Below are 23,501 nucleotides of genomic sequence, written 5' to 3'. Positions count from 1 at the left end.
GGTCTGCCCCTGGGTGGCAAGAGGCTGCTCAGTTTCATAATCTGTGGGCTCTATTTTTGCTGCCAAATTTAATAGAGATATTTATCTCTGTTTTACTCTATTGAAATGGCTTACTGAAATTTGCTTCCTGTTTTCTTAACAATTGAAAGGACCTGAGAAAATTTTCCTTTAGATGACAAACTCTTGGAAAGCTGACCACTTCTAAAGGGATGACCTTCTTCCACAGTTACAATAAAATTTATGAAGAAGAATTTTTTTTAAAATTAAAAAAATACGCGCATTTGGATTTTCATAAAAGCCTTCCATGCTCATTTGTTGCAGCAAAAATGTTCTATGCCCTTGTTTCTATGTTCACCCTTGCCAGTAGGAGATACTGGTATTGTGAATTAAGAAGAGGAAGATTTGGAAGGCATCAAATTGTTGTGCTGGATGATGTGAGTTGCCCTATGTGGTGACTGCAGTGTCACTGTGATGGATACCAGCTTAGTGGGAGGACTCTGTTAAATGGGTTTTTAGAGCTGGGATGTGGCCCGGGATTTGCTTGGGCTGCTGTTTGTGTTCTTCTGGCTGAAGGAATGGAGTATTAGTGCTGCCTCCCCTCAGCCTGCTGTGGTGGGGGCTCAGTGAGGCTGGGGGTGAAGGCAGTGCTGGGATTTATCTTCATTTCTTGTGCTGATGGCACAGCACGAGCAATGTCCCATGTTTTCCCATAACTATCATCTTGCAGTGGAATTAGATCCCCTCAAGTAAGCTCTGTCTCTTTTATTTCTATTAAAATAAATAGCTTTAATTTGGAATTGGGGTGCTGTCTGTGTGTGAGGACATCATGGACAGACACCCTGTTGTCACTGAATTTGTGTTTTCTGGATGTCAGACCTTGGTTTGGAGGTTTGTTTTGTGTGAGTTCAGTCTCACCATCCCAAACATCTTCATCTGCTTTGTAATTAATTGCATAGCTGTTACTGGGGCAAGGTAATAAGGTAGAACAAGGTCTGAGAACTGCATCCTTTTGGTGTGTAAATGCCTGATCCTCATGAAAATTCATTTTCTGGAGCTTTATTCCTGCCCTGTCGTATTTCTCTGAAATTATCTTCTTCCTATAGGAATGCCATTCATTGTTTAATGAACAGGTGCAGTTACCTATGCTCATGTGTTCAACTCAGAATTTGTACAACTATATAAGTAGATTTTTTTCAACTCTTTTGGAGCTAAGTGCAATATTATGTTTTGTCAACTGTTTCAATATTATTTTAACTTGACAGCTTCCTTTGAAAGCCCTTCAGATTCCCAGGGTGCTGGTTATCCTTCCTGGTTGTAGTTTTCACAGGCCATCTGTCTATTCAGTTAGTAACTGTATTCTTTATTTTGTATTTTTATTTTTAAAAAAGTATTTCATTCTTGAGCTGTAAAATAATTTTTTTTGTGGCTGTGGTGCTGCTGCATCCTATATAAACAGCCGTGGGTAGTAACTCCCTCAAAGTGTACTAATATTGGTGGAATGTATTAAATCACTGTTAAAATTCAATTCATTTAACCACATACAATTGCTGTTTAAAGCATTGTACACTTATTTAAATATCTATGTTTAGGGCATTTTTATCATACATTTGATTTGCAAATTGTAAGCAGTTTATGGGGTAGTGATATTAACACAAATGTTGGGGCTTTTCATGTTTTTTCCCTACTTACTGACTCCTGTACTTGTACTGTAGGCTTGGCAAAAATCAATTTCAGCATAAAATTATTTACATATTTTGAATTATGATATAGTTTCAAGCTTTTTTTGGCTGTTTAGTATGTTTTGATTTGTAGCCTGTGTACCAGCTCTAGTTGGTTTGGATTTGTTTTCTTTGGCACTCTGGATAAAAATCCTGTTTATGGGCAAGAAGAGTGAGGGAGGTAGTTTTACCAGGAATTACTTCAAAAAGAAAAATCAGAAAGTTAGTTTAAAAACTCATTCTGGCAGCCAGTATTTTAAGTGGAAATTGTTGCTTCCAGTGTCCAAATGAGTGCTCTGGCTCTCTGAAAGGCATGCAAGAACATTACCCCAATTTTCAGGGAATTTTTAAGTGAATGTGTTGCTTGTATGTGTGCAAGTAATTTTAAACTAGAAAATCTGTAAGAGCACACAAGGAAAACACTGGCAGTGTCACAACAGGAGTGTGAAGTGCAGCGAGTCATTTCCAGAGCACCTCTCCTTTGCTTGTTTTCTCCCCTTTTTAAGGAAAACTTTATTACAGTATTTTGTTTTTTTGTTGAGGAATCCAGGTCTAATGTTTAGAATTGTATCTGAGTATCCAGGATAATTTAAATTTGTGGCAGCTGGGCTTTGTACTTTTTGTACTGTTTTTTTTTTTGTCCTGAAATAATGGGGAAGGGGTTGCCTGGGGTGCTCTGCGCTGGCTGCAGAATTGGTTGTATACCTCATCTAGGTACTTCACCTCTCCTAACAGACTTAAATGTGCCAGGAAAAGAAAACAAAATAAGGGGTTGTGTCCTTGTGTAAAATCTGTAAAACTTCAAACCTCATCAGTGTAGAGATGATGTGACAGTCCTGAAGCACTCGTGAAGATGCCGTGGCAGAAGTGTGAGTGAGGTTTCACTGAGCTCTATGAGTATTTTACTATTAATTTACTAATTTATTAATTTACTAGTAATTACTAAAATTTCACCCTGAGCTGCTGTGGGCAGGGAAATATTGGGGTGACCCCTCCTGAGCGTGTTGCATTCTCATTTAATTTAAAGATCCCACTGGGAATATTGCATCCTGCTCTGGAGTCTTCAGCAGAAGAAATGTGGACCTGTTAAAGTAAATCCAGAGGAGACTGTGGAGATGCTCTGAGAGCTGGAGCTTCTCTGCTCTGGGCATAGGCTGGGAGAGCTGTGGGTCTCCATCCTAGAGAAGAGGAGGCTCCAGGGAAGACCTTCCAGTGTCCAAAGGGGGATTAGAAAAAAGAGGGAGAGGTTTTACACAGGCAGGTTGTAGTAGTACAGCAGGGAATCGTTTTAGAATAAAAGAGGAGAGGCTTAGATGGGATATTGGGAAGATGTTCTTCCTTGTGAGGGTGCTGAGATCCTGGCACAGGGTGCCCAGAGAAGCTGTGGCTGCCCCTGGATCCCTGGAAGTGTCCAAGGTCAGGTTGGACAGAGCTTGGAGCAGCCTGGGACAGTGGAAGGTGTCCCTTCCCAGAGTGGGGATGGAATGACGTGAGCTTTATGGTCCCTTGCACAAGCAGCTTTCCCAGCTATCAGCAGTGAACTTCCTGGTGCAGAAGAGGGATGCTGCAGGGAACCCTGTTCCTGCAGAAGTTTCCATGTATGAAGAAGTCAGTGTAATCTGTTGTGACACAAATGGAGTATAGGTCTCCCAGGAGAAATGGTCTGTAGTTTCTCTGTGGTGCTGCTGGAATACGCTTAGGAAATGAGGTGTGTCCACCAAAGCCATCTCTGGGCGGGGTTTGTTTTTTGCTGTGCTCAAGTGTTTTTGGTATTTACAGCCCCTGCATTTGATTTCTTGAAGCCTTTGCTCCCTCTCTGCTGGGTTTGTGTCCAATGTGGGTATGAGAAAGGAAGCATCTTGAGCTTGTGTCATGCAGGGGTTTCAGCAAACTGGTGAACTTTCCCCAAGAGCTTTGACTATCTGGTCAGCAGCTGTACTGGTGTACCCTGGGATTTCCCCCTGTGGCATTTTGTGACAGGTTGGCACTCCTGTAAGAAAAATCAAGGGTTTGGCCCCAGGACTGCTCTGCAGAGCTGAAGTTCCCACTATCCCTTGGTTACTGTGGTTGGAGCAAGCCTTGGGCAGCCACTAGAGAGAAACAAAGAGCTCTATTCTGAGTGCCTGTGAAAAAGAGAGCTCTTCTGGAGGGAGACATTTCTCTTTTCCCTTTGTCTTCTCCCTTATTATTCCTTTTTCCCTTAGCTGACATATGACAGCTCTACCAGTGTGATCAGAGAGTGCCAGATCCCTTAACCTTGGATTCTTTCTGGTTTTGCCACCCTCATACACACTTTGTGTTGCCTCTTCTTTTTCCAGTTACCTCTAATCTGGATGGGGAAGCCATGGCCTTGTCTTACCATTTCCCAGTAATATTTCTGGCAGGTAAAAAAAAAAATAAAAAAAAAGAAAGGTTAAAAAAGCACTGTCATTCTGTGTTGGCATTACCGGTGACCTTTCTGCGCATTGCCAGCAGCCTGAGGTTTTTAGAGCTCTGTTGCACGGTGAATCTCCAGGTTAAAGAGCTGGGAATGTTACTAACACAGAAATGCACCAAGCTGTACAGGTGCCTATGCAGGGCAGCCTTTAGTCAAATAACTTTTGCTCTGGAATGTGTGCCTGTAAATGTCAGCTTTAATTAAGAGTGAATCTCGACAATGAGATGCAGACTTCTTTTTTTTTTTAATTTTTCTTTCTTCATTTTCTTTTCCATACTTGCCCTTTTCCCTATTCTCCTTTGATCTTTAGAAAACCTCAGCTATAAAAATAAAGGCTGAGAAGTGTCTGCTGTGTGGTGAAATATGAGTAAGCACAAACACCCCCAACTCATGGATTTACATGTGCTGCGCCTGCCGCCGGCTGCCTTGTCTGCTTTTAGTTGACTCAGGATTTTTGGGAGGTAGAAGAAGGATAATTTCCTTGTTCAGTGCTGAACAGGCTGGTTCAAACACCTTGGAGCACGTGTTATCACTGTGCATCTTTGCAGAATGGTTCCTTGAAGGAAAACTCTGGCTGCGGGCTGGATAAAACGGAGCGTGGCCTGAATTTGGTGGGGTAGCCCTGCAGCAGAGGGTGGGAATGGATCCCTTGGATCCCTCTTGATTTCATTCCTCCTCCACCACGCTCCTCAGACCTCTGTGTTCCTGCAAGGGCTGCCTCAGGAAGGTGGGATTGAGCATTTTGTGTCCATCAGCTCATCCCTCAGGCTGGTTTCCTTGTGTGCTGCTGTCATCAGCTGCCTTCCAAAGTGAGTTTTCCTGCCAGATTTAGGGGAAATGGGAAATCAAGGCAGCTGGGAAGTCACTTCTGGCATTGTCACCTGTGTTGGAGGTGTTGCAGAGGAGAGGCTCCTGGTTTGCTGGTGATAAAATGCCACCACAGTTCAGCAGAGCCACGTTTGTTTCATGAAGCAGAAGTGATGACTCGGGTGGGTGTTGGGTGCTCTGCAGGGTTCAAGGGACAGAGTGAAAATGAATCACAATTTACAGGTGGCACCATTATTCAGTGAGCCAAATATCATTAATTTGCCTAAATTTGTGAATAACTAATGGGCTTTTACCAGGACTCTTGCCCATCTTGGCAGTAGTCTGGGCCTTCTCAGATTTTCCCTGTTTATTTTTTTTTCAGTCACGATCCTCCTCAAAAGACTGAGTTCCCTTTTGATTTCAAAAATTACATCTTTTGCAGCCTGGTTGCTCATTTTCGGTGCAAGACTCTGCATATCTGCTCAGTGCCTTATGGAATCAGTAATTGTTCCAGGTTGTAATGGACTTTGGCAATGGGTTTAAAGAATACTTTCCTTTAGGAAGCCTTAGGAACCGTTTCAAATACCCCTCAACAGGAGATTTTTCTTGTACAACTCAGTTCATGATAAGCACATCTATTACAGTTTTGACTATTCCTTCTTCTGTCCTAAAGATAATTTCCTCTGCTTTTTTTTAATCCTTCCACTCAACTGTGATTTTTATCTTCTTCCCCCCCCCCCCCCCCAAATCTCTTTATCACTTGGCAATTAAACAGCAGTTACTTGTGCTATTTGTGTGACTCAGCAAAAATCACAAGGAAATCAATGGATTGGAAGAAGACAAATTGGGAAGAATTTAGCTGGGTATGTTCTATGTGTCATCCAGTCAGATTTTGCCAAATCAGGCTGAGGTTCTCCTACACCCTCTTCAAGAGAGGGAATTTCATTTTTCCTCTGCCACCTGTAGCAGTAAAGATGGGAAGGAGAGACCTGACCTGATTATAAACTTTGTGGTAGTTGGTTTGGTTACTGTGTCCATTTGTAAATCTTAATGACAGATTGGTTTGGCTCAGATATTTTTTATTTCTGTTTTTTTTTTTTTTCAGCCGTTCTCTCAACTGTTTCATTTGAAGGGAGAGTGTCTTGCCTGTTTGTGGTTTAAATTAGGGAATCTGTGCTTGTTCAGAGTATTTTAGGTCAGCATAGGTTCCTCTGCGCTCCCATAAAAAAAATTAATAAAACTAACTTGATTTTCACGCATTTGACCAAATGCTCTTTCTGAGACCCCCTAAAACTGGAAGGAGAGGTTCCAGCACATCCCGTGGGGGTTGGTACCTGCTTTTCCAGAGGAGGGATGGCTCCCAGCGTTGGAGTGTCTGCAGGTGTTTCCAGTCACCATAGGTGGGACAGATTATCCTGCTGGCTCTTCCCAGCCACTTAGCACAGTTACTCTTGTCCGTGCTTTTGCAGGAATCTTCTCTTGGCAGGCAGAAGATCTGGAACTACGTTTGCCAAGTCTGCAAGAAAGCAATTCTTTGTCTGGCTCTGCTGTTTTTTTTTTTTCTTTCTTTTTTTTTTTTTTTTTGCAGGGTTTTCTCAGTTGAAATGATGAGATAAGTATTTTTAGTCTCTGAAGGTAGTCTCATTCTGTTCCAAAAAAACTCCTTTTTGGATCTGATTAAATAAATCTTGTGGATCCAAATGCTTTAAGTTGGAAAGCTAGACATCCCAAAAGACTTGTTTTGTTTTTCATGGAGAAGACAGTCTGAGATGTGCTGGTTTTTTGAATTTTTCTGTAGCAGTGAAATAATTTCAAACTGTTGAGCTGCTGAACTAAGAGGCTATTAGTGATGGGGCAGGAAGCTGTGGCTAGGTAGCACCATCTGAATAAAAACTTGTCAGAAAGCTGCTTTCTGCTAATCCCTGGGAGGAAGTGAGCTATAATCAGCACTAAGTGAGCTAATCGCAGGAAATCTATTGCTCAACAGGAACCTTTGAAAAAAAAAAAAAAGGAGGGGGGCAGGGAGAAAAGAAGAATAGCCATAGAGACTTTTCATTCTGCTTTTGGACTCCAAAATCTGTTTGATATGATAAAATGGAATATCTGATGAAGTAAGCAGCCCTCCAGTCTCTGCTTTAAAACTGCACCACTTCTCCAGAGTTATGAAGCATCAAGTCTCATCTCTTCCAGTATGGTGATTTTCAGGTATGGAGGGGCTGTGTTTAAGCAAACCACCAAAACCACTGGAGGCCTGGGGGCAGTGGGAATGAGTGTCCAGGCATTTTCAGCAAGGATTTTTATAATATAGAGCAAGAGTGGGACATCTCAAATCTGCCTTGTCACACCAGTCTTTCCTTGGAGCACCATACACTACCTCTTGTGTTGTTATTGCTGGCTCTGTGCTGTTTTTCACAAAACACTTTCTGCCTGGAGATTTGTTTCCTGGACATCTCCTTTGCTCTTTTCCTCTGCTCTGGTTGTGTCTGTCTTGGATGCAGTGACAGCTTTTCCAGTGGCTTTCTGGGAAGTGGTGAAGCCCTGCCTGGAGATGCTGCAGTGGTAACTCACCCTTCTCAACCCTGGTGTCCTCTGCAGGGACTGCACCCACCAAAAGCCCTTCCTTCATTTTTGGCCTGTTCTCTTTTTATCACTTCCTTCTGTCAGGCCACAGACAGTTTTGCTCTGTTGCCTTCAAGCTGTGTGCATGGTCCAAGTGTTTTGTAGTTCAGGTGTTGTCCCAAAAGTATCCTGCAGCCGGAGTGGCTCCTCAAAAGCAAAGTGTTTATTTCTTAATGCCTCGCTAACCTCAAATTTGTTACTCTTCCTTTTTGGTCAGCCCTGCCAAATGGACTTAAATGTGAATTTAATTTAATTCACAATAAGAAGTGTGAATTTTTGTGCTGTTCCTTCTGAGTTGTGCTGCTGATAGTAAATGAGCAGAGTAATATTTACCTGCAGTGAAGAGCTGAGTTCGGTTTGCAGCTTTCTGGGGTTGCTGTGACAGATTTATTTGATACATTTCACTGATTCAGCTCTGGCTCCTCAGAGATCTCTCCCAGTATAAAGCACAGTATTGTGTGCCAAGAGCAGGATTTGAGGGACATGTTATCAAGCAGCTCTGATCTGGATGTGTTTTGTTTTGATTTCTTTTTCCAAGCAGTAGCCCGGTGTAGTTTTGCATGGCATCCCAGGCAGTGAAATACAGGTGCAGCCTAGACTGTACAAATACATTCATTTGAACATTCTTAAGAAGACAGATTCAGGTCATTGTTATGTGAGAACTTTCTACACCCAGCTGTTTGGTTTGGCACATGGTACCCTCTTCCTACCCCTGCTCAGGGCTTTGTAAGGCTCATGTGTGTGAACTGTAATCTGGATTTAAAAGTGAATCTGCTCAAATACCAGTGCTCCAGGGAAGATGTGAGTGTGCGCTATAGCAGATAGCAGAATGATTGACTTCTGTTTTGTTTTATTTCCTTTCATCCTTTTATTCCTTTTTTCCTTTTATTTCCATTCCTCCTCTGGAAGCAAATTTGAGAATAAAAAATGCCCTTTTCTAGAATCAGGGGAGCTGAAGAGCAGCACAGGGCTTCAGCTGGGATGGGGAGTGCATGTCAGGCTCCATCCCTGTCACAAGGGAACCTGCACAAGAGCCCTGCTTAGGAAGTCCTTCAGGAAACAGCCCAGCTTTATGCTAACACGAGGGGAACTGGGGGGGGACAAACAACAAAAAAGAGCAAGTCAAAGCCAAAGCATTCAGACTGATGTGCTGCAGCAGTGTGTGTTTGTCACTGCCCAATCCTCACTTCAGCTTTTACTCACTGGCAGGGTTATGTTTCTCTGGATGTTTTCCCACCAGGGCTGTCTCTCTCCTGTGACCTGGTCATGACTGTGGGTTTTCAGGCTCTTTCTAGCCCCAAAAGAGGAAAGATAGTGAACAGCAGGATGTAGATTGTAAAAATGAAACTTAGTACGTGTGAGCGTGGTGGGCAGGTCTGTTCAGGGTTGGGAGGGACAGGAGATGGGTTAAACTACACAAGGAGCTCCCTGTGCTTGTCTTGCCTCAGCCTCTGTGGTCAAAGGTGGAAAGGTTAATGGTGCTGAGTTCACTGTTGGACTCAGTGATGTGAAAGATCGTTTCCAAGCTAAATGATTTGATGGGAGAGAGGAGTTGCAGTTGTGAGGAACCTGGTTCCAGGTCTCCCAGAGTTGGTGCTGAGGGATTTGGGACGCCCAAACCCTGCTGGATGCTCACTGCCACCTCTGCAGAAGAGCATATTTGTTCTTTGGCTGCTTAGGATGGAGAGAACACTTAATTTTTATTGCCCCAGTGCAGGGCAAGCAACCTCTGTCAAAAGGAGGAAGGAGTGGTATGTGCTGGGGATGAGGACTGAGAATGAGAGCCCTGTGGTCACCAGCACTGGCACCTGTGAATGTGTTTTGTGGGTTAGGCAGCAGAACTGCGGGGAGAAAAGCTTTTAGCTCTTTTTGTGTTTGTCTTTTTGGGAGTGTCACGGGCTGCAGTTGTGTCCTGTGGTGGGACTGAGCTTGTCTGAAGGCTGTAGTTAAGTGTTGTTTGCAGCTTCTCAGCTCATCTCTGTGGTTCAATCCATTGCTTTCTAGTTCTTGTATTAAATGTGGTGTGAGTAGTGATTGTGGGGGAGCTGCTGATGTGCTTGAATACATTATTATTACTGGTATTTCCTCCACTGGCAAAGATGAAAGTGAATCCCTCTTCCTTGTATTACCTTTAGCATACTTTTGTGAGGCTGCTCAAACTCAGCTTAGCTATTTTAGTAAATGTCTTTCAGCCAAGCTAAAAAAACCACCATTACTTGTGTTGTCTGATTGTGTCAGAGAAATATGAACCTGACATCCCCTTTGCTGGGTTACAGACTCCTGGCAGGCACTGGGAAAAAATTCCCCATGTCTTTGCAATTCCCTGTGCAAGGAATGAATCAACAGGGCAGGCACGTGGGTAATGGTGCAGGAGTGATTTTGTCTGGCTCCTGCAGTCTGAGCAGGCTCCTTCTGCTCTTTGGAGACTGAGAGCAGAAACAGAGCTTTGGGGGATATTTGCCCTCTTTCTTAATTTTTTTCCCCCTTCTTTTAAATCCCTGCTCCAGTCAATGCCCATAGTGCCAAACCTCTTTAGCTGTTTCCAAATACTTCCTGAGACCGTGGAAACTTTGCTTGCATGATGAAGGCAGGATAGGGATAAAGGAGAGGGGAGCTGCTCTCTTCTTCTTCAGCTGAGTGCAGAAGAAAGAGAGCTATTTGGATTTGAAAATGATTGATTTTTCACTTCCACTGGTGGCTGTAGAATCAGAACTGTGCTTCCTGACGTGCTTGGCGTGAGTGGAGCTGTTGTCATTCATTTAAATGATAATTCAAAGCTGCTCTGATTTGAAATGGGCCTTTGTGCAAACTAGGTTTGGATTCAGCACTTTATTATATCAATGATCTTTGAAACAGCCACTCAGAAATTCTACCTTGTCTTGTTAAATAAATCACAGTTTAAATTTTTCTTTAAAGCTGAGGTTTTCCTAGACCACAAATGTAGTGAGCTGGAAGGGTTTTGGTGCTGGAGCCAGTCCTCGAGGTGGGAAGCTGATGCCTGAGCTCTTTCTGTCACTCCAGTTTGCTCCACCAGCCCCATGGGTTGTTTTCCTGCTCCTGGGCTGCACTTCGAGTGAGGTCAAGGATCTCTGTGAACACTTGGAACAGTCAGCAGCTGATCAGATCTGCAGCTCTCAGGCTTCTGCTCAGATGCTCTACACCAGCGTCTGTTGTACACCAGTTCCTTGAAGCGCTGATTTTTCTCCTGAAATACATTTGGTTTTCCATATCCTTCCTTCCAGCTTGTTGATTCACAGTCTCTTCTCTTGAGCACATGAGATACTAAGGCATAATTTGTTTTGCATCAAGACTGAGTATGTGATGAGCTGCTTGTGTCACTGAAAATGAAGGATTTTTACTAAAGTGAGAATTTTGTCTTAAAGTTACTTCAGCAGAAGTGCTGTTGGTTTGAGTTTTTTGGTTGTTGGTTGGTTTTTTTGTGTGTGTGTTTGGGGGGTTTTTTTTGTTGGTTTTTTTTTTTTAATTTAATTTATAGCTTGAATACCACATGACAGTGCTGTTAATTTAGTGACTGGCCTCTCTAAGGGAGTGTGTGGTTTGGAGGGCCAAGTCTGTTCTTGTCCAGTTTCAGATGCAGGTGAGTTGTTTATCCGTATGTCCTGCTCTTGCTTTTGTCAGATAGCTCAGAAAAACTGCACAGATGGAGGAAATAATAGTGTTTGCTTTAGAAAAATACATAAGGCCACTCATGATGTTGTTTTCTTTTGGCATTCAATTTGTGATGCACTTATTTACCTGCTATGGTTTATTTAGCTGTCTGATTGCATTTGTTGCAAAGAAGACAGTTTTTGTTTTACCTATCCCCATTTAGATACCTAAGACCCTATATCTACCTCTTTTCACAGGTTTGATTAACAGAAGGGACATAGATTATGGTCCCCTGTATTACCATCACCCCAAACCCAGCTTCAGTTTGTATCTGTAATAGATATATGAATGTGTAGGAATATATACATATATCTGAGTATGTTTGATTTGGTGGATCTATTATATATATGTTTATGAGGCAAATACCTTATTTGGTTTATACATCTCAAATGGATGGTATGTCCTTGCTTCAGTGTCTTGTAAGGGAAGCATTTGGAATTAAAATCCCAGTGGTTGGCTGCTCAGGCCTGCTGTTGGGTTGCAGGGTGACTTAATTTTTATCCCCCATATTGTGGTGGAAAACAAGACAATCTTGCAGATAACTTGCAGCATCTGCAAGAGAAATCAGTAAGTGGATTTGGGTGAGTGTTGGGAATCACTGCCTGATTCACAAGTGCATCCCTGCAGCCACATTCAGGTGGCAGGAGTGTTTATAATTCCATCAGCAGAGAAGGGCTCCAAGGCAGGGCTGTGTAGGTGGGTGCTGCACAGACTGGAGTGCTCTTCCTCCTGGCCTCCAAGTCATGGTGCAGCCAGCACGGGTCCAGTTTCTCCTGGTCTGCCAGAACATCGTGTTGCCTGTGCCTCTGATGATATTTTACAGAAATTGCCTGCTTTCACAGTCATTTATGGGGATAATTAATGTTCATCTCCTTGAGCTTCACAACATAAACCAGAGTGCTGCTCCAGTCCAGGCTGCTGGCCTGGCTTGCATCCCTCTGTTGGGATTTGGCAGCATTCACCCACCCTGTGAAATGCCAGGGAATGACAGCCCGTGTTGTTGTAATTCTGCTGGGCAGGATGCAGGTGCTGTGCTGTTGGGAGCACGGTAATTGAGAGGGGTGGCACTGCCTTGTGTGGCTCTTGTGAACGACACTGATCACAGGAGTCTTGCCTTGAGATGTGATGGGCACCAGGAGGCCATTCATTTCCCAATGAAATTCCCATTTCCCTCTCAGACAGCTGTGAGAGGAGAAAGGGGTCAACACAAAGATGTGATGGCTCCTGTTCCGAAGGGGTAGCTTGTCATTTGAGTGAACAGAAAAAATGAGGGCACATTTGTTTCTGTTTGTTACCTGTCACTGGGAAGTATTTTCTGTACATCTTTCTTTGTGCTCTTTACTCTGTTGAGGAGAAGCTGCCTGTTTCCTGGTGATCAGGAAAAGAAAAATCTCCAAAATACTACAAGAAGGGAGGAAATGCTAGCAGAGATCTTTTTGAATGGGGAATGTGTCACGTAGATATTTTATTGTGCTGTGCTTGTAGCTCTAGCAGCTGTTGGTCTGTGTTTTTGCTCATGTTTTTGTTGAGGATTCAGAGAGGATTGTGGTGATATTATATGCTATTTTCTGCAAGTGGAGAAAGTTTGGCACCAAGTGGGGAAACAAGGCAAGCCTCATTCAGAGGAGGAGTGCATCCTGTGGATCCCAGGGCTGAGCTCTTCAGTGTAGGCTGTGTGATTAGGGTAGAGATGTTTGGAGTGGGCTTAATGTGGATAGTGTGCTGAATTATGGCTCATAAACATAAGATGTTCCTTTGTCCCCAAGGTCTTGTCTGATAAATGACAAGAAGGAAAGCACCTAAGGCTTTTAAAGATGCTTTTTTAAAGGCTTTTTAAGGGTTTGGTACTAGAGCATGAAGCTCTTTGGACTAGAGCTACCCCCGAAGGATGCTGTACTTGGGTCCTTTGTGTGAACAGAGAAGCAGATCTGGGAGTTGTTCATTTGGTCTGGATTACTTTTATCACTGGAAATGTTTGTCGCTCCATCCCACAAATGCTGCTGCTGGCACAAATGAATGGGTGGCCCAGAAGTGGGAATGAGGAAGGGATTTGCTTTCTTTGGTGAAGGCGTCAGTGTCTGCGTTCCTCAGAGTCGAATTCACACCTCCTTCCCTTCTGCCAGCAGGAGGAATGGTACATTCACGTACTCCATTCTCTTTTCCTGTGTTCAAATCACATTTTTTTTTTCTCTTCCAGGGCTTCCCCTAGCTATTGAGAACCATGTCTGACAACGGAGAACTGGAAGACAAGCCCCCTGCACCTCCCGTGCGGATGAGCAGCGCAATCTTCAGTGCAGGGGGCAAAGACCCATTGGCGACCAACAACAGCTTTAAACCCCTGCCCTCTGTCCCAGAAGAGAGGAAACCCAGACATAAAATCATCTCCATATTCTATAGCAATGAAAAAGGTAAGATGCCTCCTTTTTTTGCTCCTCCTTGTATTCCTTTACTCTCCGTGTAAGTTCTAGTAGTGCTTTAGATGTCAGAGTGTAGGGGATTGGAAAACCACCCCCTGTTTGCTGCCCAGATTCAAGCAATGCATTTCCAGACAACCCTAATCGATGTTGGGCATTCCTGGGGATCGTGTTACTTCAATGCAGATGAGCTGGTTTGGAAGTTACTGCATGTTGATGATCATTTATATGGTACCTTGAGGAGAAAAAAAAGGTCAGTAAAGAAGGAGTGGTGAAGGTGCAGTTGCATGAAGGAAAATTCAGAGAAATAAGATATTTTTGTCTGTGGAACTGCACTGTTAGGATTGATTACTAGTGGAGATAAACCTGGGTTGCTGTAAAAAATATTATGTCTGAGAAAAAAAAAATGCTATAATGAATATTAGACTGTATTTGTGTGTTGTCCTCTTTTCTGTATGGGGAGTGCATGTCCAGCAGTGGAATCCTTTTTCCTTGCTGTCCAGAATGTGTGTCCATGTACAACAAAAGAGTGCATAGATAGAAGCACCTTCAAACACCTGAGATGGTAAAACTGCACAGGGACTTAAGCTTGACCTGAATCTGCTAAGCATTTTATTAATCTCCTGATTAACACTGCTTTTAATATGCACCTTGGAGAGAACCCTGGTGCTCTTGATGCCTTCTGTGCTCTTGGCTCCCCATGCCTTGCTGCTGGTGTGCTGGGCAGGACTGGTTCAGTCATGCCGACACAGGTTTGGTTGTTTGAAGAGATTCTGCTCCTCTGGTTGATTATTCTCTTGGCTCAGTGTTTTCCCCAGGGCTGGTTTTCACTCTCTCTCAGCTGTGTGAGCAGCTCTGCAGCCATGCCTCTCCCTGGAGATCAAACCAAGAGAGACAGGTTTCCCTCTGTTCCCAAAATGTGGCTTTGTGCTCTCTACAGTAGGGGTGTTTCCCTTTTGGAGGATGGAAGGATTTGGCCAGTGAAGCTTTTGGAGGCAGAACAGTTATTTCACAAGGTCATTTATTGTGAAATAGCCTGTCTGTGCCTGGGCTGCAGCAGTAGCAGTGGTGGTCTTTCTACTGACATGGGTGAGCCCCTAAGAGCAAAGTCTGTAAGCAGAACATGAGAAGCTACCATAGGTTGGTGGCAGCACCCCAAGAGAGACACCAGCCCTGTGAGGGGGCTGAGTTTGGGTGCTGAAGGTGGCACATGTGGGTGCTGTCAGCTCAGTGCAGTGCCCTGTGTCCAGAGGAGGTTCTGCCTTAGCCCTTCAATCCTGCAGAAATGGGTGTTTCACCAGTTTATTATTGGTCCCACAAGGAAATACCCAGAATTTGTCATGGTGAGTTGTGCAAGGAAATCTCGTGGAAGGATCAAATCTGATCATCTTCAGGCAAGGAGAGCAATTTAGGGGCTGGGATGGCACTTGTCTTTATGCTGTTTATGAGCATTGGTGGCTCACCAGAGCATTTGAGCCCTTTTACAGACAGGGATGAAGTGGAACATTATGAAATGGAACATAAACCCCATATGAAGGAAGGTTTTCCTTGCTCTGAATTGGTAAGAAACAAATTACAAATGCAAGTGGGTGCAAGTATAGGTGAAGAGTTTTGTGATGTTCCATGACACCTTTTTTCTCCATGGACATTTTCTCTTTTCATTTTGGTGGTGGGTTTGTTCATTGTTGGAATGGGGAGGTGGTTGAAGAATTATCTAAAGTTGTATTGGTTCATCTCAACTTGCTTTGGAGTTCCCTGACAGTTATTCAGACCACTCTAGATATTGATAAGTACCAAATTTAAGGAAATTAGTCTGCATATTTATTTAGCATCTACCTACTGATACTTTGTGTTGTGAACTGAAAATAGAAGAAGAATTTCTGCTGAGAAAACGACATTTTAGAGGAAATGAGTGTCAATTTGTGTTTTCTAGATGTTAAAAAGTAATTCAAGTAATGTCTTCCTGATAAAAAAGCAGGCTTTCCTGCATGGCAAGGTATTAGGAAATGTGGAAATTGAATTACTCAACTTAGAGAAACTATCTGAAAGTTGTATTTTTTTTAAATTTGTAAGAAACTTGTCTATTGCATGACCTGCAGCAAATATCTAGAGAAGGGATTTTGGCTCTCAAGTCTGCAAAACTGGCTGTTGAATGTAAGTAGAACAGAAGTGGGTACAGTGTCTTTCTGGCACTCACACAATAGTCAGATGTTAATTGTTTCGTTCATTAGCATGGCTGGGACGCACCCTCCCCAGAAATGCCCATTTAAATCCTTCTTTTCTTTAAATTCAGCTGCTGGGAAGCTTTACAGAAATACTAACTTCCTGCTCAGATTTAAAAAATACATTGGGACTAGATGCAAAGTCATCAGTCAGCCTGGGACAGAAATTTTGTCATGGCAAAAATGTCTCCAGGCAGTGTGTAAGTTAACAAGTCACTACAAAAATGTTCAGTTTTCCTTCTCAGAAAATGAAAAAATCCTTGCCATTGTCCAGGAATGCTGTTTGGCTTTGTCTGCACATCTCTGTCTGTATGATTTTGCAAGGTCCCTCCTGGCCAGCCTCATCTGCTCCTGGATCCTCTCTTGGGAGGTTCTTGTGCTTTGGGGGACTTGCAGATGAAGAGGTTTAGCAATTACACAGTTTCTGTCCCAAGTCTGAGCTAGTTCTGTGGTGAAATAATCATAAGGGTTTGAAGGGATTATTTAATCACCAGTCATGGAAGGTTTTCCCCCCCTGGTTCCATTGTTTAGGATAAATGAAGTGATAGTCATCATCTTACTAGAGTACTTTATTGCCATGAATTTTCTTGGCCTGACTTCTGAAGGCAGAGGAACCTCTGTGTGGTTTTGGAAAGCTTTAAAATAGTCCCCTAAAACCAGAAATGTTTGTCTTTGAGCAGAAAGTACAGAAGGAGGTGCTGAGGGCATCACCCAGATCCTGCATGTCACGTGCTCAGGGGGCACATTTTGGTGTGGTTTCAGCTGGAACTCAGCAACTCCAGGTGCACATCTGGAGTCAGCTGCCTGCTACCTCCAGCTGTTGGGAAACAGCTGTGTTTCTTGTCTTCTGTATGGAATTTGCTTGGTGGGAAGTTGAGGGCAGCCTGAGGATGGGTTTGCCCTGGGAAGTACCGAGGCTGACAGCCTGCTGAGTGCCTGTGGCTTCACTTGGGGAAGAGTCTGGTTGTATTTTAGGCACCTTCTTAATCAGACAGAGCCTTTCTCCAGCTCACCAAATCCTTCCAAAGGACCTGTGTGTCTTCCCCTCTTGGGAACAGGGGGACTCTGCTGCTGTCTCTGCTGGACCAGGGGCCAAATTCTGGGTCCCATGACCAATAATAAACTGGTGAAACACCCATTTCTGCAGGATTGAAGGGCTAAGGCAGAACCTCCTCTGGACACAGGGCACTGCACTGAGCTGGCAGCACCCACATGTGCCACCTTCAGCACCCAAACTCAGCCCCCTCACAGGGCTGGTGTCTCTCTTGGGGTGCTGCCACCAACCTATGGTAGCTTCTCATGTTCTGCTTACAGACTTTGCTCTTAGGGGCTCACCCATGTCAGTATGAAGACCACCACGTGCAGTTTGGAAGGAGCATTGCCCTGCACTGAAGGGATTCCCATTTCAATCCTGAGCCAGGAGCAGCGTGGCCTCACCATGGCCTTGTACAGAGCAGAGCTCGTGGATGTCCTGCCAGCACATGACTCACTGGGCTTGCCTCTGGCTGGGGCTGTTTGTTTGAAGTGCTGCTCTGCTGTTCCTGTGGGCAGAGCGATGGTTTTTAGTCTCCTTGCCTTGCCTACTCGTGGGATCTGTGTATTTTTGGAAGGAGTGGGTTTATTTACCCGTCACATGCTGCAGGACTTGAGCACCAGCTCCCATTCACTGGATGTCAAGTGCTTCCAAAAAGGAGGATATAAACTTTTTATATCTATCTATCTAGATAGATATATATGTTCCCCCTTGCTTCCACATAAAAAACTGCAAAAACAGGGCAGAAATGGTGCTTTCCTTGGTTTTCACAGCAGCGAGTTTCTCCTGTGCCGTGACGAAGCACTGTTAATAAAATAATAAAACATCTGACAGCCCATTTGCTTTTTGGCTCTGCCCTGTACAGCCATATTAAAGATATCCTGTTTATAAGAGCCGTGTCTTTCCATGGCATTGTTCAGCTGGAGGCAGCCCCACATGGCTTTTCATTTGAGAGTATTGTCCTCGCTCCCTGTCCTTCCCTTCCCGCCAGCGTGAGGGGATTGCAGATGCATTCCTGGCTCTGAGCAGCACCATCACTGCTTGCTGTGCAGTAATGAAGAAAATGCTGGTTCACCTGCTTTTTCCCTATGGAAACAAGAGGACTTTTAAGGTGAATTTAGAAACAAAGCCTAAAAAATAAAAACAACCCCCCCCCCCCCCCCCCCCAGCCACCCACTGAAAACTCCCAAAACAAACAAACAAAAATCCAGAGCCCCAGGTGTTAGAAAATATCTTATAAATTCAATTCAATCTAGGTTGGATGGTGCACGTGGTCCTTCTAATTATTTGTTCCTGCTTGTGGTACTTATTATGCTTTCCCCCCCTTTTAATTTAAATTAGGTAATTGCTCTGAGGCTATAAACTCTTATCTTCATCACAGGAAGTCCTAGTTTGCATTAATTACCTTGAATTGAAGCAGTGAGACAACTGAGTTTTAAGTGTCTTTAGGGTGAACTTGAGGTTGAACTGAAGTTGTCTTTTCTGCTGTTCTTAATCTATATTAAAATGTCCTTTTTTGCATTGTAAACATTTAATATGTTCAGATTTCATGTGCTCAACAAAGCACTCTGGTGCTCTTAATCTCTTATTTTCTTGCTGCCATAGTATAAATTATTTGACTGGAATAAAGTTCTTGGAATCACAGAATCCCAGTATGGTTTGGGTGGGAAGGGACCTTAAAGCCCATCCAGTCCCACCCCTTGCCATGGGCAGGGACACCTTCCACTGTCCCAGGTTGCTCCAAGCCCTGTCCAACCTGGCCTTGGACACTTCCAGGGATCCAGGGGCAGCCACAGCTTCTCTGGGCAACCTGTGCCAGGGCCTCACCATGCTCACAGGGAGGAATTTCTTTCTAACATTGAGGTCTTTGAATGTCTTTTTCAGGAAGCAAGAAGAAGGAAAAGGAAAGGCCAGAAATCTCCCCACCATCAGATTTTGAACATACCATCCATGTTGGTTTTGATGCTGTTACTGGAGAGTTCACTGTGAGTATTCCTGCCTTGGAGCAGCTCAGGAAACAGCATGGGTCAGTGCTGCAGTGAAGCCAAGGCAGATCTTTAGAATAAAGTGCAAGTTAGGCTTTGTTTCTACCAAAGAACTGTTTTTTATTGTGTGTTTGTACAGCACCCTGTGACCTGTTAGTGCTTCTGCAGTGCCAGTGTCACATCTGATGCTTTGTGTCTCCTGGGAGAGCCCTCCCTGACAAACCTTCTTCAGTGGGTAACACTGGATCTGTAGTGTTTTTGTGTTCCTACTCCTCACTTCTGGCCCAGCATACCTGGAGGAGCTGCATCCTGTGTTTTTATCCTTGGCTCTCTGTCCTACTTGCTTTTGTACTTAAGTCTGTGCATGTTATGCTTTCATAGAGGGAAGAAATTTGTTTTGCTTTTAAAAAACCCTTAAAATACTAAAAGGATGCTTAAAATCCCCCATTTTTTTTTTCAGGGAATGCCAGAACAATGGGCTCGCTTGCTTCAGACCTCAAATATCACCAAGCTAGAACAGAAGAAGAACCCCCAGGCGGTACTAGATGTGCTAAAATTCTATGACTCCAAAGACACAGCAAAACAAAAATATCTGAGTTTTTCTGCTCCAGGTGAGAGCTAAGTGTGCAGTTCACTGGAGTTGGGTATTTGGAGTACAGTTTTCCTTTTTGTCAGAGTGATAAATCAGATTCAAGTGCTAAAATCAAGGTGCATTTCAATGAGGCACAAATATACAAAGATTTAAAACTGACTGGAAACTGGTGTTGTCCAGTTAATTTCCTGTTTTAAGTGGAGAGGGGAAGAGAGGGAGCTGGATCATTCAGAAGAGCAGCCAAAATGAGCTTGAATGGGCTGTGTTTATCAAGCTGGGGCTCTGGGACTGGGATGAACTGGTTTTGTGCTGGAGGCCTTGCTCCTCACAGCTGTCTTTGAACTTGATGTCACCAGCTGGTGACATCAGCAATGCAGAATAATTTGTGATTCCTAGATGGGGACCTGTGCTGGGGGGCTGAGATAACCACTGTCCCAAAAACAGGTGCAGTTTTACAATTTTTCTCCCAAATTCTTTCTGGAAGTAACTTAGTAATAAGGCTTTGTAATATTCTTACCCTGTACTTGACAAAATTCACTTTTTATTACCTTTTTTGTGATGATTTTATGTATTCTGCTATTTGTCCTGTTTAGAAAAAGATGGTTTCCCTTCAGGAATGCCAATGGTGAGTGTGTTTACTGTCATTTGGATATTCTGTGTTGCATACAAGTTCAGGTCTTCTGGACTTGTTATATCCTGAATCTTGAGGCTTTAAACTGTATAAAGGTTAAAAGTGTAAAAATTAGGGTTATTTTTTTTTTTGTGGAATACAAACATAAATTTGGGTGGTCAGTTGCATATTTCACTGCAGCAACAGTGTTGGAGTCTCATAATAAAATGTAATAACTAAAGGAAAGACTGAGGGGTTTAAGTAATTTTGACATAGGTAACAATTATTTTCTCTTAATGTGAAGAAAATAATGTAAAGTCTTTAATGCTGTGGGAGAGACAATTTGTTTATCTGTCTTTTTTTAAACTTGGGTAAAAATGTAGACCAATGCCAAAGGTTCAGAACCATCAACAGCTGTGGCAGATGATGATGAGGATGATGAAGAGGCTCCTCCTCCTGTGATTGCTCCAAGGCCAGATCACACAAAATCGGTGAGCAGCTGTAAAACTGACAGACCTGCATTTCTCAGCATTGCAGAGCTTATGCTTTTTAGGGAAGTGTTTTATTTGGGCTATAAGTTCTTAGGGAAAAGTTCTGGGTTTGCAATTTGATAAGAAAAGACCTAATATCTGAATATCAGTTGAATTAGAAGTCCTGTTGCTAATAGAATCTTGGGATATTTAGGTTGGAAAAGACCTCTCAGATCATTGAAATTTGTCAACTTTTTTGTCAGTTTGTGTTAAAGACATCCAGTTATGCTTATCTTTCAACCCAGCATGTGAGGAGGAGAATTCTTATTCCTAAATAAAACCTGCAGGCCATTTGTGTAACTTTGCACAACACAGTGATACAGGTGTAATGTATTTGCTTTCTTTTACTTAATTGGGTTGCAGTGTAGTAACCTAAGTACACTGCCTAGGCCCCAACCAATGCAAATTTTAGATTTTAAAGCTTATTCCACTCACAAAGTCATCAGCATAAAGGAACAGTGAAATGCTTGGGAAGTTGTTCATTAAGTTTTAGGGTAACCCTCATCTGCACACCTTGGTCATGGTGTCCCAGGGATCCCACTTAGTCCAGCTCCTTATTTTGGCTGTGGGAGCTGTACATTTTGCCTCTGTGTTGCCCACTTCTTCCAGGAATGCAAATGTGAATTATATTTATTTGTCTAGGGATATTGCTTTATAATTTCCCATTCTTGGGTTTAGACATATAAGAGGTAAGAGGTCCACAGCTGGATATTTCTGGAGTAGCTGTGTGTATCTGTGAACAGCACAGGAGGAAATTAAAGCTCCAATAAACTAAATCCCTTAATAAACCCTTAAACTGGGAAATATTTGAGAATCTCATCCTTCTTTTCATGGCAGTTAAGCATCTTTTTCTTTTAGATCTTAGCAGAAGTTGGTCTCACTATTAAATAGTGGTTTCCACTCTGTTAACTAGTATGGGTTATAAAGAATAAGCAGATAAAAAGCTGAGAAACCCACTGAGCAATCCTCTCTGTTCAGGAGGTGCCTGGATCTCTTTCAGAGGTCACTAATGTTGTCAGCATCTTTAATGTGTCTCAGGTCTAATTTCTGCCTCATACCTGTTACAAAATGGTGCTTGGGGATCTTTGCAGAAGCGTGGTGGGTTCTTGGGGATCTTTGCAGAAGCGTGGTGGGTTCCTGGGGATCTTTGCACAAGCGTGGTGGGTTCCTGGGGATCTTTGCAGAAGCGTGGTGGGTTCCTGGGGATCTTTGCACAAGCGTGGTGGGTTCCTGGGGATCTTTGCACAAGCGTGGTGGGTTCCTGGGGATCTTTGCACAAGCGTGGTGGGTTCCTGGGGATCTTTGCAGAAGCGTGGTGGGTTCCTGGGGATCTTTGCAGAAGCCTGGTGGGTTCCTGGGGATCTTTGCACAAGCGTGGTGGGTTCCTGGGGATCTTTGCAGAAGCCTGGTGGGTTCCTGGGGATCTTTGCACAAGCGTGGTGGGTTCCTGGGGATCTTTGCAGAAGCCTGGTGGGTTCCTGGGGATCTTTGCAGAAGCCTGGTGGCTTTCTGCTGAAGGTCAGTGATGGCAGAGCAGGTGCTCAGGTGTCTGGTCTCCCTTACAGATTTACACCCGCTCTGTCATTGACCCCATCCCTGCCCCGGCTGGTGACTCCAGTGCTGACAGCGCCTCCAAAGCAGGGGATAAGCAGAAAAAGAAAACCAAGATGTCAGATGAAGACATCATGGAAAAGCTACGTAGGTGCCTTCATTTCAGATCAACAAAGGCTTTAGGGCTGGGGGAGGAATGTTAGAATTTTGCCCTCACCCTTGTTTTGTGTGCAGTGCTTGGGTAGCTTTGTGTCCAGTAGCAGCTGAGAGTGCTGCACTGGTTTGTAATGCTTGGAGCCCTATGGGGGGGTGGAAGACAAGGATAGAACACATTTGGGTTTGTATCATACATGCACATCAGTGCCATGACTGAATTTCAGTCAAAACGTAGTAAAACAAAATAGTTTCTGCTGTTGCTTGTTCTATAACCATCTTGATGATTATTTTTTTACTGTGTTAATGTTCCCCTGCAGCTTTGGCTGTTGGTGCATCAGCTTTGCTACTTGAGCTGACCCAATCTTGGGCCTGTCTTGGCCAGGCCAGGCCTGCTATTGGGGGGCAGTGGGATTGGACTGACTTTTTTTTTTTTTTTTTTTCCTTTCTTTCAGGCACTATTGTAAGCATAGGAGATCCCAAGAAAAAATACACCAGATATGAAAAAATCGGGCAGGGGTAAGTACTGACCCCAACTTTTATTCCCAGTGTGCCAGTGTTAGCAGCAGGGTGTTCTCTGCCTCACACCACTTCCTGTGCAGACAGAGATGTTGGCTGCATTCAGCAGTGATAAATCACAGTATCCCACCCTAGTTAGGGTTGGAAAGGACCTTAGAGGCCATCCCTTAAAGTTCCACCCCCTGCCATGGGGAGGGACACGTTCCACTATCCCAGGTTGCTCCAAACCCTGTCCAACCTGACCTTGTCCATCCTGGCCAGGGATGAGACAGCCACAGCTTCTCTGGGCAGCAAACAGTAAAGTAAATAAACAGTGAGTGCATCACAAAGTGGTGGAAATTTTGAATTGAAAACTGAAACAATTTTGTGTTTGTGTCCTGGCTGTTTTGTGTTTGCTACGCAGGGAAATGCAACTTGCTGTAACATTTTTTTTCTTTCTCTAAACAGGGCTTCAGGTACAGTTTTCACAGCTATTGATGTGGCAACAGGGCAGGAGGTAAGATTCCTGTGTTCATTTTGTTTAACTGTTCTTCTGCAGGTGGCCAGAATGATTTGAGGGATTTCCTTCAGTGGCTCCCATTGCTGCTGTCACCTCTCAGATCTATTTGTCATAGTTGTAACAGTGTGCCTTCTTCTATGGTA

The 23,501-nt window shown here is 43.7% G+C and overlaps 1 protein-coding gene across 2 annotated transcripts in view; it reads left to right on the top strand.

Moving 5' to 3' along the window:
• Positions 1 to 23,501, top strand: part of PAK2 (p21 (RAC1) activated kinase 2) — a 39,130-nt gene that overhangs the window by 7,072 nt on the left and 8,557 nt on the right. For both annotated transcript variants that reach the window (XM_062499626.1, XM_062499625.1), the window contains exons 2-9: positions 13,448 to 13,658; positions 18,804 to 18,904; positions 19,365 to 19,515; positions 20,090 to 20,121; positions 20,490 to 20,597; positions 22,202 to 22,334; positions 22,796 to 22,859; positions 23,307 to 23,355. In XM_062499626.1, the coding sequence (XP_062355610.1) occupies positions 13,472 to 13,658; positions 18,804 to 18,904; positions 19,365 to 19,515; positions 20,090 to 20,121; positions 20,490 to 20,597; positions 22,202 to 22,334; positions 22,796 to 22,859; positions 23,307 to 23,355 (825 nt within the window). In that variant the 5' untranslated portion in view covers positions 13,448 to 13,471. The remainder of the gene's footprint in view (positions 1 to 13,447; positions 13,659 to 18,803; positions 18,905 to 19,364; positions 19,516 to 20,089; positions 20,122 to 20,489; positions 20,598 to 22,201; positions 22,335 to 22,795; positions 22,860 to 23,306; positions 23,356 to 23,501) is intronic.

The sequence above is a fragment of the Cinclus cinclus genome, chromosome 10, assembly GCF_963662255.1.
Source record: "Cinclus cinclus chromosome 10, bCinCin1.1, whole genome shotgun sequence".
Taxonomy (NCBI): Eukaryota; Metazoa; Chordata; class Aves; order Passeriformes; family Cinclidae; genus Cinclus; species Cinclus cinclus.
Note: the sequence above shows the minus strand (reverse complement) of the source record. Positions and strands in the feature narration are given on the sequence as shown.